General features: G+C 30.3%; 4 protein-coding genes across 4 annotated transcripts; all 4 read right to left on the bottom strand.

Moving 5' to 3' along the window:
* Nucleotides 1-1,304: 1,304 nt before the first annotated feature.
* Nucleotides 1,305-2,959, bottom strand: LOC147922945 (heavy metal-associated isoprenylated plant protein 13-like). Its single transcript, XM_087499224.1, has 4 exons — nucleotides 2,821-2,959; nucleotides 2,105-2,604; nucleotides 1,864-1,939; nucleotides 1,305-1,768 (listed from the first exon to the last, which is right to left on the bottom strand). The coding sequence occupies exons 2-4, from the start codon at nucleotides 2,114-2,116 to the stop codon at nucleotides 1,446-1,448; spliced, it is 411 nt and encodes a 136-aa protein (XP_087355350.1). The 5' UTR covers nucleotides 2,117-2,604; nucleotides 2,821-2,959; the 3' UTR covers nucleotides 1,305-1,445.
* LOC147922944 (heavy metal-associated isoprenylated plant protein 12-like) lies at nucleotides 2,774-4,158 on the bottom strand. The gene is made up of 3 exons (XM_087499225.1): nucleotides 3,857-4,158; nucleotides 3,400-3,475; nucleotides 2,774-3,272 (listed from the first exon to the last, which is right to left on the bottom strand). The coding sequence occupies exons 1-3, from the start codon at nucleotides 3,860-3,862 to the stop codon at nucleotides 3,007-3,009; spliced, it is 348 nt and encodes a 115-aa protein (XP_087355351.1). The 5' UTR covers nucleotides 3,863-4,158; the 3' UTR covers nucleotides 2,774-3,006.
* A 5,837-nt stretch (nucleotides 4,159-9,995) lies between these two features.
* Nucleotides 9,996-11,650, bottom strand: LOC104761284 (heavy metal-associated isoprenylated plant protein 13). Its single transcript, XM_010484341.3, has 4 exons — nucleotides 11,512-11,650; nucleotides 10,796-11,295; nucleotides 10,555-10,630; nucleotides 9,996-10,459 (listed from the first exon to the last, which is right to left on the bottom strand). The coding sequence occupies exons 2-4, from the start codon at nucleotides 10,805-10,807 to the stop codon at nucleotides 10,137-10,139; spliced, it is 411 nt and encodes a 136-aa protein (XP_010482643.1). The 5' UTR covers nucleotides 10,808-11,295; nucleotides 11,512-11,650; the 3' UTR covers nucleotides 9,996-10,136.
* Nucleotides 11,465-12,849, bottom strand: LOC104761283 (heavy metal-associated isoprenylated plant protein 12). The gene is made up of 3 exons (XM_010484340.2): nucleotides 12,548-12,849; nucleotides 12,091-12,166; nucleotides 11,465-11,963 (listed from the first exon to the last, which is right to left on the bottom strand). Exons 1-3 carry the CDS (start codon nucleotides 12,551-12,553, stop codon nucleotides 11,698-11,700), a joined length of 348 nt encoding a protein of 115 aa, XP_010482642.1. The 5' UTR covers nucleotides 12,554-12,849; the 3' UTR covers nucleotides 11,465-11,697.
* Nucleotides 12,850-15,021: the final 2,172 nt, after the last annotated feature.

The following is a 15,021-nucleotide window of genomic DNA, read 5'->3' as shown; positions in this document are numbered from 1 at the left end:
TAGTTAGATTATAGAATAACATTGAATATTAGATATTAATATTCAAATTATTTAAATTCAACATAAAACAGGAAATCTGTTTCAATGAATTATGATTTGTTAGTTATTGATGAAGAGACAATTATATAGAAAGTTCAAAAGACATGACTATTTAAATAGATACACCTATTATAACGAAAAATTGTGATGAAAAAATATGAATAAAATATATTGAAAAGACACAACTCTACAATGAACATATACAACTGTTTGAGTTTAAAAAAAACAATTTTTTTCTCAGAAAATACTAAAAAGTCGCAACTATTTTTCGCACTTATTCAGATTGTTATTATTACTTTTAAATATTAAATATTAAAATATTGTTTTAACGAAAGTTTATGATAAATAGACGCAACTGTAAATTATAAATTAAGTTGTATTAAATTTCTCTATTGCTATAATCATTTGTAAAATTTTAATTAGATTATAGAATAACGTTGAATTTTTGATATTAATATTCAATTGTTTAGATTCAACATAAAATGGAAATTTTATTTTAACGAACTTGTTGGTTATTGATGAAGAGACAAATATAAAGAGAGTTCAAAGACATGACTATTTAAATAGATACACGTCAATGACGTTATACACCTATTAGAACGAAAGTTGTGATGAAAAAATATAAATAAAATATAGTGAAAAGACACAACTCTACAATGAACAGATACAACTGTTTGAATTTTTTTTTTTAAACAAATAAAAACAAAAAATTTACGAAAAGGTACTACAAAAAATCGCAACTGTGTGCACTTAAATATACCTAATAATCCATATAAACTTCTTTTAAATAGAAGACATCTTTATTACCATATTGAAAATGTCAAATTCAAAAACTCACTATATAATCCATCTAACTGTTGAAAAAAAACTTTAGGTATTTTTATTATATTTTTATATTTAAAATTAACTAAAAGTTGTAAATTAGATTCATCATTCCAAAAATATTTTGTTAAATCTTTTAAAAGAATGAATACTAGAGAAACTTTTTGAAAGCAGTAAAAACTGTTGAGATTGAAAATTTCTATTATTTTGTGTTATGACAAAAAAATGAAAACAGTTCAAACAGACAAATATATAGAGATTTCAAAGAATACGAATGTTCTAATAAATATAACTCTACACTGAACAATTGTAAATTTTTATAAATAACTGTTTTAATTAACCATCACCACTTTTCAGAAAATATCCAAATAGTACTATTTAAAAAATTCAACTGTTAGTCGCATTTATTCGGATTGTTATTATATATAGATTAACAAAGCGTAGGATCAAATTTATCAAACATTAATATAATGACCTCGTAGGAGAAATGTATATTACAAGTAGTAGCCCCGAAAAGAATTACACTCTTCCATCAAAACTAAGTGTTGAATAACTTAACATTATTTTAGATAACTCTAGAAAAATCACATAATCACACAACCTGGCTCGTCTCCTACAAATCTAGAATTCCCCTGTGGCTGATAGTAAGAATTTGCGTAGGCAGGATTGTATTGGTACTGGTGGTAGTTCATCGGAATCGGCCAGGCAACAACTTCAGGTTTCTCAGCCGGTTTAGCTTCAGGCTTTTTCTCCGGTTCAGCCTTTTTCTCTGGTGGTTTAACAACTTCAACCGAAACAATCTCAGTGTTACATAGCTTCCTTAGCTTCATCACAATAGCCGATACATCAACTTCACCAACAATCGTCATTTTCCCGGTTTTGTCATCCAATGATATCGAAGCAACACCTATAATAACAAAAATAAAGTTTATGAATAAAATGTTCATTTCCACGACAAGATTATATTATAAATTTTGAAAATGTAATTTTTTTAAAAAATACCTGGATATCTAGAAACGGTGACAAACGCCTTCTTCCTGATTCTTTCCTCGTGAATACTCAATTGCAACACAGCTTTCTGTTATTTCAAAACCAGAGATCAGTATGGTCGTTGATTGCATATTTTCATTCTAATTAACATAACTATAGTTAAATATATATATATATATATATTTAGTACCTATAACGATTAATCAACGCATGTTTATAATAAATTAGAGATAAAAAGGAAATTAGGGCGTACCATCGGAGGCATGGCTCGAGAAAAAAACTATAGAAAAAATCTTCAGAAATTTTCAATTATTTTTGAGAGAGAGACAGAGAGAGAAGAGAGATATGGTTTAAGATATTGAAGATTCTTGATGACAATAGCAAGTCCACTCCAATGCCCGTTTATATAGAAATTGCATAGGAATTTGCGACTATTATTATAGTATTCAATTCACAATACATGACCCACAACGTTAAAGTTTTTTTGTATTTTTTAAATAAGCCAACGACCATAAAAAAAGGTTAAAGTAGTCATTCTTTATTAATTTGTTTGTTTTTTTATGTCCTAGTATTTTTTAAAAAGATTTAGTTGAAATTTAATAATATCGGTGAAACGAAAGCAAACGGAAGTGTAGTATTCAGAATTCCGCGTGGACGACCCGGACAACGTTGATTTATACTGACCCCATCTATTGACTCCTTCGGTCATAAGAACTTCTCAAGCAAGTTCCTTCCTTGATATAGAAACCAAAGCTGAAATCGAATTAAAACCTTTCTTTAATTGTATAACTAATTTTTTGGAGTTTACTAGAATTTAGATTATTGTTTTATAAACCATTTCTATATATTTTTTTTTGTTTCTAATCATCAATCAAATTTTAGTAAATTTTTTATAAACAAAATCATTCGAACTAGACATGTAAAAAAAAATCATTCGAATTAGACATGTAGTAAGTAACCCGGACTTACTCGTTAATAGAGAGTTTTATAATACATTGGGCCTGGGAGTGGCAAACTTGGTCCAATCATGTAGAGTGTATAAATGGTATAGAACGGACCAGTTGAAAAAATCAAAACCAATGACTACGGCGAAGCTGATGAGTGATGATGGATGACACTATTGCGAACAAAACTGATACGACCAAAATATTATTTTCAAGAAATGACGCAAGTATTGGGATCTTCGTAGACACATCCGTTGAAATGTTGGTAATACGGTGGAACTTGAGGTGGATACCAATAAACCACTTCTGGCGGTTCAGATGGCTTCTTCGGATCAGGCTTCTTTTCTGGTTCTTTAACCGGTCCAACCGAGATAATCTCGGTATAACATACTTTCTTCAATTTCTTCACAATTATGTAGGTATCAATATCTCCGGTCACCGTTAGTTTATCGTCTTTCACGCCCACCGATTTAACACCTTCATTACAAATTCACAAATCAAAAATATACTTATGACTTTAATCAATTGTTTAAGAATATTAATTAATTGGAGAATTAAAAAAAAAAACTAGAAATTAGGAAATTGATGAGTGTTGGTTGTGTACCGGAGAGACGACAGACAGTTGCCATAGCTTTTTGTTTCATTCTTTCACAATGAAAATCCAATTTTAGTACAACAACCTGTCATGAAAATATTAAATATTATGAAGTATTTGTTTGACAACAACAACAACAAAAAAAGAAACGATAAAGAGCTAATTAATTAGGATAGCATTATGACATTTGATACAGTATATTGCTAGTTTCTAAAACCAATAAAAAATCAGGAAAAATCTGAACATATATGAGAAAGCCTTGCTGAAAATGATAAATTTATTAATAAAAATAATTACATAGTTTTGTAATGAAGAAAGGTGATAAACATTTGAAAATAATTAGAGAAAGCCAAAAAACTGAACCCGGAAACATTAGTCGGGGGGTTCTTAGGTGTGATTCGTGTGAATCATCAAGGAGTGTTAAAAAAATGTATTATGAGAATAAAACAAAAAAAAAATATCGAACCTGCATCTTTCTCCAATTAGTGTGATTTGAGAAATATGTTGAAGTATCGTGGATTACTAATGAGCTTTGAAGTCTCCTTTATATAAGCAGTTGAAAGTTTTTGTTTTTGTTTTTAAATAGACAAAGTCAAACCTATTCAGTCACGGTAGCAGTTGCAAGTTGCATTCATAGCAATACAAATATTTTTTCAAGGAAGAAAGGCAAGGAAAACTAGTCCATTTTATATTAACGTTGAAATTGAAGAAAAAAAAAAAGAAAAACAAAATCGAGTATGTCGTTATGTTTTTTGTATTAATTGGTGTGATTTCTCCAGGCGTATACAATTAATACTTATAATAAAATGGAACACCAAAAAAAGCCTAAAAGATCTTATATATTGGAACAAAAAGCCTAAAAGATTTTATTAGGCTTACATATCTCCCTATTATTAATTTGGAAGTACATTTGGTGAAATAACATTTTATTTGTAAGATTTACACAATTAAACCTTGCCTTTTGAATAAATATTAAAACTTGAAGTTATTATTTGTCATATCCAAAAAAATACTTAAAATAATTTTAAAATAAATTAGTTGCCATAATTTAAATATTTTAGATACTTTTAACTTGCTAATTTTTTTTTATTGGGGATCATGTTATGGAGTAGATTAGAGTTTACATAAATATGATTATATAATTTTTTACAGTTGGTATAATATACAAAATATTTTAGTCTGATATCAAATGAGTTAACGAGAGGTGTTAGGTCAATCATACCCGATACCAAACACAAAAAAATACAATAAATCTAAATATTAATCATAACATATTAAATCAAACGCAAAAAATACAACATATATGTATATTTTTAATAATTATTAAAAAAATTTGTTTAAAATCTAGTCCTATTTTAAAACTGGAAATTAAATTAGAAACATGTATTTATTTTGGTTGAGATTCCTAAATTGGTCCACGAAAGCGAGATTCCTGTTGAATAATCTAAGATGGACAAACCAACAAATTTGCAGCGACTTCTATTGTATTAAGTCTCCCAGGCGTAGATATAATTGTGAACCAAGAATAATATTTTCAATTACCTAGTTTCCAGGCAATTACTGAGCCGCTTTTGTTTTCATGTTGTTACGTTGAAAAGGATCTGGTCGGATTCTTTTGAGACATATGTAAAGTTCTTGGTTCTTACTAGATCGTTGTTCCGAATGTTATGGCTACAAGAAGTTCACATAACCTAGCAAGCATTTATAATTTGTTTTTGCGTATCGAGTCTCGATGTGAGGAAACAACTAATTTATTTCCAATTAAATTTGCTCTAGTTTGAAGTCCACTTTAAGATTCTTCCCATCAGTCAATTCCAGTAAACAGATTTTGATAATCGAGCCTGAATGTAAAAGTTATCTAACAACAAAATTACTTGTAGTACTTTATATGAATGGAAAAGAATCCATAGGTAGTAGTGTTTTTGAATGGAAAGAATTAGAAAAAACAAAAAATACTTGTAGAACTTAATCAAACCAAACCAAATTACGCAACCCTTGTTCAAACTTGGAAAAATCTCTGTTGTTTGAGTGGACAACGTCTATTACGAACTATCCAATCCATGAACTTGGCAAGCTGCTCAGGACTCGGGAAATATTGGCGCTGATCAGGACTTGCTTAACTGAAGCAAACTAATTTAGGGTCAAACGATGTTACTTCCCTATCAAAACTGACGGAGCACATATCTCGTATTTCCTCTCTAATCAAACCAAGGTTTGACTCAAGATCGTAGATATAGATCTGTTCTTTACTATTGGACATTGACTCTTTCGCAGGCGTGGGAGTTAGGAGTAACCGTCTCTAGCAATGGTGTGGTGTGGTGCTGTCATGAGCTTCGGACGACAACTTATATTTATAACCTAACAAAAAAAAAGCACACAAATCTTTAATTAATCTCAAGATTCTCAACTAACAAAACAATATCACTCGACTAAACACAATATAATGGGAGGACAAAATCTTAAGGTTTAGAGAAACCTGACCTTTATACTTAGGATTTCTCTAAGTGAAGGTGAGACTCTGTTGGAAAAGGAAGGTTTGCTTCTGTTTGGCATTGAGCAGTTTAGATTGTGACACGTGGAGTGATCGAGGCCTCTCGCAGCTAACGGAAGTCAATGGGTCTATCTTCGTTATATCTTCTTCTTCTCTATTCTTCTTTGTATCTGTTCGAGTCTGTTAGGATCGAGAGAGAGAAGTGTTGGTTTAAGCTTGAGAAAGGCTTAAGAAGAAAGGAATCCTAGTCCTAATCGAGTTATGATTAGGAAGAAAATAAGGCTCAAGTCACGTCTAGGAGTTATCTAGACTTTGGTGTTTTCCTATTAGGAATAAGTTTGGTTTTCCTATACATATGCTTGTCGAGTTATGGCAAACATAAGAGAGTTTTTGTGAGATTGACTTGAGATCTTGAGAGAGAGATATTGTGAGAGAACTTTAGTTTTGAGTGATTTTCTAAAGTTAATAATAAGAGAGCAATTCTTATTCTTGATCTTTTGTTCGTTTAAAACCTGGAAATTCTGTAACTTTTCTATATTTGGTATCAGAGCCTTATCAAGAAATAATGACAGAACCCGAAGGTGCAATCGTCGTTGCAAAACCAACAGAGGGAGGATGACCTTCCTCTATCGCGTGTCCTATGCTAACTTCCACAAATTACACAGTTTGGGCAATGAGGATGAAGTTTGTTCTTAGGGTCAATAAGGCTTGGGAAGCAATTGATGCAGAGGTCATTGACGAAGAGAAGAACGACATGGCTATTGCACTATTGTTCCAATCAATTCCTGAGGCACTCATTCTACAAGTAGGAGAACTTGATACAACCAAGAAGATTTGGCTAGCAATCAAAAACAGACATGTTGGAGCTGATCGGGTCCGAGAAGCTAGGTTACAAACATTGATGACAGAGTTTGACAGGTTAAAGATGAAGGATGTAGAAACTATTGATGAGTTTTCTAGAAGGATATCTGAGATCTCTTCCAAATCAGCTGCACTATGAGCAATAATCGAAGAACCTAAATTGGTTAAGAAATTTCTTAAAACACTTCCTCGAAGAAAGTACATTCATATTGTCGCCTCTTTGGAACAAGTACTGGATTTGAATACAACACGCTTTGTCGATATTGTTGGACGGCTAAAAGCCTATGAAGAAAGGATCTTTGATGATGAAGAACCACATGAAGAACAAAGCAAACTAATGTATGCAAACACTGCTTCTCATGTTGATACTAACCAAACTAGGTACTCTAATCAGAATCAACATGAGTACAATGGAAGCTACAGAGGAAGAGGCAGAGGAGGAAGGTTCTCTTATCGAGGAAGAGAAAGAGGACGAAATGGAGGAAGAGATACCTCACAAATTACATGTTTTAGGTGTGACAAGATGGGTCAGTATGCAAACAGCTGTCCAGATCGATTACTCAAACTGCAGGAAAGACAAGAGGTTGAGAAGGATACAGAAAACGCAGATGAACTTTTAATGCACAACTTCGCGATGTCACGAAGGAGTATTTTAGAAAAACTACAACTTCTCTTGATCATGGTTATCTACTTATCTTTAGGAGAAAACTACAACTTCAACTCCCTTTTAGAATCTTCTTTCTGTTAAGTCTTTCTACCAAGTCCAAAAGAGACTCTTGTAGTCTCACTCTCCCAATAATCTATAGCTTAAAAATAATTTAGTCTCCTCAATTTTTTTGTCAAGATCTTTAGTTTGTAATATCAACAAGTTTTGTTCGATTTCAAAATCAATATCATTCATTATCCAAAACTTAATATTCTTTATTATTTTGTGATTTATAGTAGCAAAATAGTAAGAAGACTTGAATATCAGAGTCAATAATGGAACTATCCTCGAAGCCTCGTTCCATGTGTGGATCCTCCGATGTCGACATGTGGGGATCTTCTAGTATATCCGTTTTTGTCTAAGTTTTGTTTTGTTTTATTATCAAAGGAGACTTTCTAATCTTGACTATCTCCATCTCATATCTCATTCCTTTAGTTCAAAATTATTTTAAAATTTTAGAAAATGGAATGTATTACGTGAACTATCTTGATTCTTGATGTTAAAAACGAAGTTGAGAGCGACTTACTATTATGTGTGTGTATATTTGTATCCATCGATTCAACCAGTCCGTCGCAATATATGTTATTAGTAAGCTAGCTAGAGACAATGTATAGAGAATATATTCAGCATAAGACTAAAAAAAGAAGTCCACTTGAATAAACCGCAAGGAAAAAGACTGATTGTTATTAGATGAACTAGGACTTACACCCTCCGCGATGTCACGAAGGAGTATTTTAGAAAAAAAGTAAATAAATTTAAAATTTAAAATTATACATTATGAATTCATTTGAATGTAATAGAATAGTTTGAATACATAAACATTAAACATAAACTGTTACTAAAAACACAACTATCGAAATGAAAACTTATAAACAGAAAATATTATATAGAATATTTAAAGTATTATAAATATATAAGATATTTTATGAAGAATTATGGTAAAGAGCTACAATTTTAAAAATCATAATGACAAAGTGATCTTAACTAAGAATATTGAACGAATGGTTGCAATGAGTAAATGTATTTTTTTATTAAATAATTATAATTAAAAATGTATTTAGTAATGAGTGAAACTATATCAAAGAAAAATTGAAATTAAATACACAACTTTCAAAAACATGATAAAATAAAATTTAAATATTAAAATAGTTTTTAACGAAAAGTTATGATAAATAGACCCAACTGTAAATTCTATAATAAGTTTTATTAAATTTCTATATTGCTATAATCATTTCTAAAATTTTAGTTAGATTATAGAATAACATTGAATATTAGATATTAATATTCAAATTATTTAAATTCAACATAAAACAGGAAATCTGTTTCAATGAATTATGATTTGTTAGTTATTGATGAAGAGACAATTATATAGAAAGTTCAAAAGACATGACTATTTAAATAGATACACCTATTATAACGAAAAATTGTGATGAAAAAATATGAATAAAATATATTGAAAAGACACAACTCTACAATGAACATATACAACTGTTTGAGTTTAAAAAAAACAATTTTTTTCTCAGAAAATACTAAAAAGTCGCAACTATTTTTCGCACTTATTCAGATTGTTATTATTACTTTTAAATATTAAATATTAAAATATTGTTTTAACGAAAGTTTATGATAAATAGACGCAACTGTAAATTATAAATTAAGTTGTATTAAATTTCTCTATTGCTATAATCATTTGTAAAATTTTAATTAGATTATAGAATAACGTTGAATTTTTGATATTAATATTCAATTGTTTAGATTCAACATAAAATGGAAATTTTATTTTAACGAACTTGTTGGTTATTGATGAAGAGACAAATATAAAGAGAGTTCAAAGACATGACTATTTAAATAGATACACGTCAATGACGTTATACACCTATTAGAACGAAAGTTGTGATGAAAAAATATAAATAAAATATAGTGAAAAGACACAACTCTACAATGAACAGATACAACTGTTTGAATTTTTTTTTTTAAACAAATAAAAACAAAAAATTTACGAAAAGGTACTACAAAAAATCGCAACTGTGTGCACTTAAATATACCTAATAATCCATATAAACTTCTTTTAAATAGAAGACATCTTTATTACCATATTGAAAATGTCAAATTCAAAAACTCACTATATAATCCATCTAACTGTTGAAAAAAAACTTTAGGTATTTTTATTATATTTTTATATTTAAAATTAACTAAAAGTTGTAAATTAGATTCATCATTCCAAAAATATTTTGTTAAATCTTTTAAAAGAATGAATACTAGAGAAACTTTTTGAAAGCAGTAAAAACTGTTGAGATTGAAAATTTCTATTATTTTGTGTTATGACAAAAAAATGAAAACAGTTCAAACAGACAAATATATAGAGATTTCAAAGAATACGAATGTTCTAATAAATATAACTCTACACTGAACAATTGTAAATTTTTATAAATAACTGTTTTAATTAACCATCACCACTTTTCAGAAAATATCCAAATAGTACTATTTAAAAAATTCAACTGTTAGTCGCATTTATTCGGATTGTTATTATATATAGATTAACAAAGCGTAGGATCAAATTTATCAAACATTAATATAATGACCTCGTAGGAGAAATGTATATTACAAGTAGTAGCCCCGAAAAGAATTACACTCTTCCATCAAAACTAAGTGTTGAATAACTTAACATTATTTTAGATAACTCTAGAAAAATCACATAATCACACAACCTGGCTCGTCTCCTACAAATCTAGAATTCCCCTGTGGCTGATAGTAAGAATTTGCGTAGGCAGGATTGTATTGGTACTGGTGGTAGTTCATCGGAATCGGCCAGGCAACAACTTCAGGTTTCTCAGCCGGTTTAGCTTCAGGCTTTTTCTCCGGTTCAGCCTTTTTCTCTGGTGGTTTAACAACTTCAACCGAAACAATCTCAGTGTTACATAGCTTCCTTAGCTTCATCACAATAGCCGATACATCAACTTCACCAACAATCGTCATTTTCCCGGTTTTGTCATCCAATGATATCGAAGCAACACCTATAATAACAAAAATAAAGTTTATGAATAAAATGTTCATTTCCACGACAAGATTATATTATAAATTTTGAAAATGTAATTTTTTTAAAAAATACCTGGATATCTAGAAACGGTGACAAACGCCTTCTTCCTGATTCTTTCCTCGTGAATACTCAATTGCAACACAGCTTTCTGTTATTTCAAAACCAGAGATCAGTATGGTCGTTGATTGCATATTTTCATTCTAATTAACATAACTATAGTTAAATATATATATATATATATATTTAGTACCTATAACGATTAATCAACGCATGTTTATAATAAATTAGAGATAAAAAGGAAATTAGGGCGTACCATCGGAGGCATGGCTCGAGAAAAAAACTATAGAAAAAATCTTCAGAAATTTTCAATTATTTTTGAGAGAGAGACAGAGAGAGAAGAGAGATATGGTTTAAGATATTGAAGATTCTTGATGACAATAGCAAGTCCACTCCAATGCCCGTTTATATAGAAATTGCATAGGAATTTGCGACTATTATTATAGTATTCAATTCACAATACATGACCCACAACGTTAAAGTTTTTTTGTATTTTTTAAATAAGCCAACGACCATAAAAAAAGGTTAAAGTAGTCATTCTTTATTAATTTGTTTGTTTTTTTATGTCCTAGTATTTTTTAAAAAGATTTAGTTGAAATTTAATAATATCGGTGAAACGAAAGCAAACGGAAGTGTAGTATTCAGAATTCCGCGTGGACGACCCGGACAACGTTGATTTATACTGACCCCATCTATTGACTCCTTCGGTCATAAGAACTTCTCAAGCAAGTTCCTTCCTTGATATAGAAACCAAAGCTGAAATCGAATTAAAACCTTTCTTTAATTGTATAACTAATTTTTTGGAGTTTACTAGAATTTAGATTATTGTTTTATAAACCATTTCTATATATTTTTTTTTGTTTCTAATCATCAATCAAATTTTAGTAAATTTTTTATAAACAAAATCATTCGAACTAGACATGTAAAAAAAAATCATTCGAATTAGACATGTAGTAAGTAACCCGGACTTACTCGTTAATAGAGAGTTTTATAATACATTGGGCCTGGGAGTGGCAAACTTGGTCCAATCATGTAGAGTGTATAAATGGTATAGAACGGACCAGTTGAAAAAATCAAAACCAATGACTACGGCGAAGCTGATGAGTGATGATGGATGACACTATTGCGAACAAAACTGATACGACCAAAATATTATTTTCAAGAAATGACGCAAGTATTGGGATCTTCGTAGACACATCCGTTGAAATGTTGGTAATACGGTGGAACTTGAGGTGGATACCAATAAACCACTTCTGGCGGTTCAGATGGCTTCTTCGGATCAGGCTTCTTTTCTGGTTCTTTAACCGGTCCAACCGAGATAATCTCGGTATAACATACTTTCTTCAATTTCTTCACAATTATGTAGGTATCAATATCTCCGGTCACCGTTAGTTTATCGTCTTTCACGCCCACCGATTTAACACCTTCATTACAAATTCACAAATCAAAAATATACTTATGACTTTAATCAATTGTTTAAGAATATTAATTAATTGGAGAATTAAAAAAAAAAACTAGAAATTAGGAAATTGATGAGTGTTGGTTGTGTACCGGAGAGACGACAGACAGTTGCCATAGCTTTTTGTTTCATTCTTTCACAATGAAAATCCAATTTTAGTACAACAACCTGTCATGAAAATATTAAATATTATGAAGTATTTGTTTGACAACAACAACAACAAAAAAAGAAACGATAAAGAGCTAATTAATTAGGATAGCATTATGACATTTGATACAGTATATTGCTAGTTTCTAAAACCAATAAAAAATCAGGAAAAATCTGAACATATATGAGAAAGCCTTGCTGAAAATGATAAATTTATTAATAAAAATAATTACATAGTTTTGTAATGAAGAAAGGTGATAAACATTTGAAAATAATTAGAGAAAGCCAAAAAACTGAACCCGGAAACATTAGTCGGGGGGTTCTTAGGTGTGATTCGTGTGAATCATCAAGGAGTGTTAAAAAAATGTATTATGAGAATAAAACAAAAAAAAAATATCGAACCTGCATCTTTCTCCAATTAGTGTGATTTGAGAAATATGTTGAAGTATCGTGGATTACTAATGAGCTTTGAAGTCTCCTTTATATAAGCAGTTGAAAGTTTTTGTTTTTGTTTTTAAATAGACAAAGTCAAACCTATTCAGTCACGGTAGCAGTTGCAAGTTGCATTCATAGCAATACAAATATTTTTTCAAGGAAGAAAGGCAAGGAAAACTAGTCCATTTTATATTAACGTTGAAATTGAAGAAAAAAAAAAAGAAAAACAAAATCGAGTATGTCGTTATGTTTTTTGTATTAATTGGTGTGATTTCTCCAGGCGTATACAATTAATACTTATAATAAAATGGAACACCAAAAAAAGCCTAAAAGATCTTATATATTGGAACAAAAAGCCTAAAAGATTTTATTAGGCTTACATATCTCCCTATTATTAATTTGGAAGTACATTTGGTGAAATAACATTTTATTTGTAAGATTTACACAATTAAACCTTGCCTTTTGAATAAATATTAAAACTTGAAGTTATTATTTGTCATATCCAAAAAAATACTTAAAATAATTTTAAAATAAATTAGTTGCCATAATTTAAATATTTTAGATACTTTTAACTTGCTAATTTTTTTTTATTGGGGATCATGTTATGGAGTAGATTAGAGTTTACATAAATATGATTATATAATTTTTTACAGTTGGTATAATATACAAAATATTTTAGTCTGATATCAAATGAGTTAACGAGAGGTGTTAGGTCAATCATACCCGATACCAAACACAAAAAAATACAATAAATCTAAATATTAATCATAACATATTAAATCAAACGCAAAAAATACAACATATATGTATATTTTTAATAATTATTAAAAAAATTTGTTTAAAATCTAGTCCTATTTTAAAACTGGAAATTAAATTAGAAACATGTATTTATTTTGGTTGAGATTCCTAAATTGGTCCACGAAAGCGAGATTCCTGTTGAATAATCTAAGATGGACAAACCAACAAATTTGCAGCGACTTCTATTGTATTAAGTCTCCCAGGCGTAGATATAATTGTGAACCAAGAATAATATTTTCAATTACCTAGTTTCCAGGCAATTACTGAGCCGCTTTTGTTTTCATGTTGTTACGTTGAAAAGGATCTGGTCGGATTCTTTTGAGACATATGTAAAGTTCTTGGTTCTTACTAGATCGTTGTTCCGAATGTTATGGCTACAAGAAGTTCACATAACCTAGCAAGCATTTATAATTTGTTTTTGCGTATCGAGTCTCGATGTGAGGAAACAACTAATTTATTTCCAATTAAATTTGCTCTAGTTTGAAGTCCACTTTAAGATTCTTCCCATCAGTCAATTCCAGTAAACAGATTTTGATAATCGAGCCTGAATGTAAAAGTTATCTAACAACAAAATTACTTGTAGTACTTTATATGAATGGAAAAGAATCCATAGGTAGTAGTGTTTTTGAATGGAAAGAATTAGAAAAAACAAAAAATACTTGTAGAACTTAATCAAACCAAACCAAATTACGCAACCCTTGTTCAAACTTGGAAAAATCTCTGTTGTTTGAGTGGACAACGTCTATTACGAACTATCCAATCCATGAACTTGGCAAGCTGCTCAGGACTCGGGAAATATTGGCGCTGATCAGGACTTGCTTAACTGAAGCAAACTAATTTAGGGTCAAACGATGTTACTTCCCTATCAAAACTGACGGAGCACATATCTCGTATTTCCTCTCTAATCAAACCAAGGTTTGACTCAAGATCGTAGATATAGATCTGTTCTTTACTATTGGACATTGACTCTTTCGCAGGCGTGGGAGTTAGGAGTAACCGTCTCTAGCAATGGTGTGGTGTGGTGCTGTCATGAGCTTCGGACGACAACTTATATTTATAACCTAACAAAAAAAAAGCACACAAATCTTTAATTAATCTCAAGATTCTCAACTAACAAAACAATATCACTCGACTAAACACAATATAATGGGAGGACAAAATCTTAAGGTTTAGAGAAACCTGACCTTTATACTTAGGATTTCTCTAAGTGAAGGTGAGACTCTGTTGGAAAAGGAAGGTTTGCTTCTGTTTGGCATTGAGCAGTTTAGATTGTGACACGTGGAGTGATCGAGGCCTCTCGCAGCTAACGGAAGTCAATGGGTCTATCTTCGTTATATCTTCTTCTTCTCTATTCTTCTTTGTATCTGTTCGAGTCTGTTAGGATCGAGAGAGAGAAGTGTTGGTTTAAGCTTGAGAAAGGCTTAAGAAGAAAGGAATCCTAGTCCTAATCGAGTTATGATTAGGAAGAAAATAAGGCTCAAGTCACGTCTAGGAGTTATCTAGACTTTGGTGTTTTCCTATTAGGAATAAGTTTGGTTTTCCTATACATATGCTTGTCGAGTTATGGCAAACATAAGAGAGTTTTTGTGAGATTGACTTGAGATCTTGAGAGAGAGATATTGTGAGAGAACTTTAGTTTTGAG

The sequence above is a fragment of the Camelina sativa genome, chromosome 18 (genome assembly GCF_030686135.1).
Source record: "Camelina sativa cultivar CO46 ecotype springtype chromosome 18, ASM3068613v1".
NCBI lineage: Eukaryota > Viridiplantae > Streptophyta > Magnoliopsida > Brassicales > Brassicaceae > Camelina > Camelina sativa.
The sequence above is the reverse complement of the archived record's forward strand: the minus strand, read 5'-3'. Positions and strand labels throughout refer to the sequence as shown.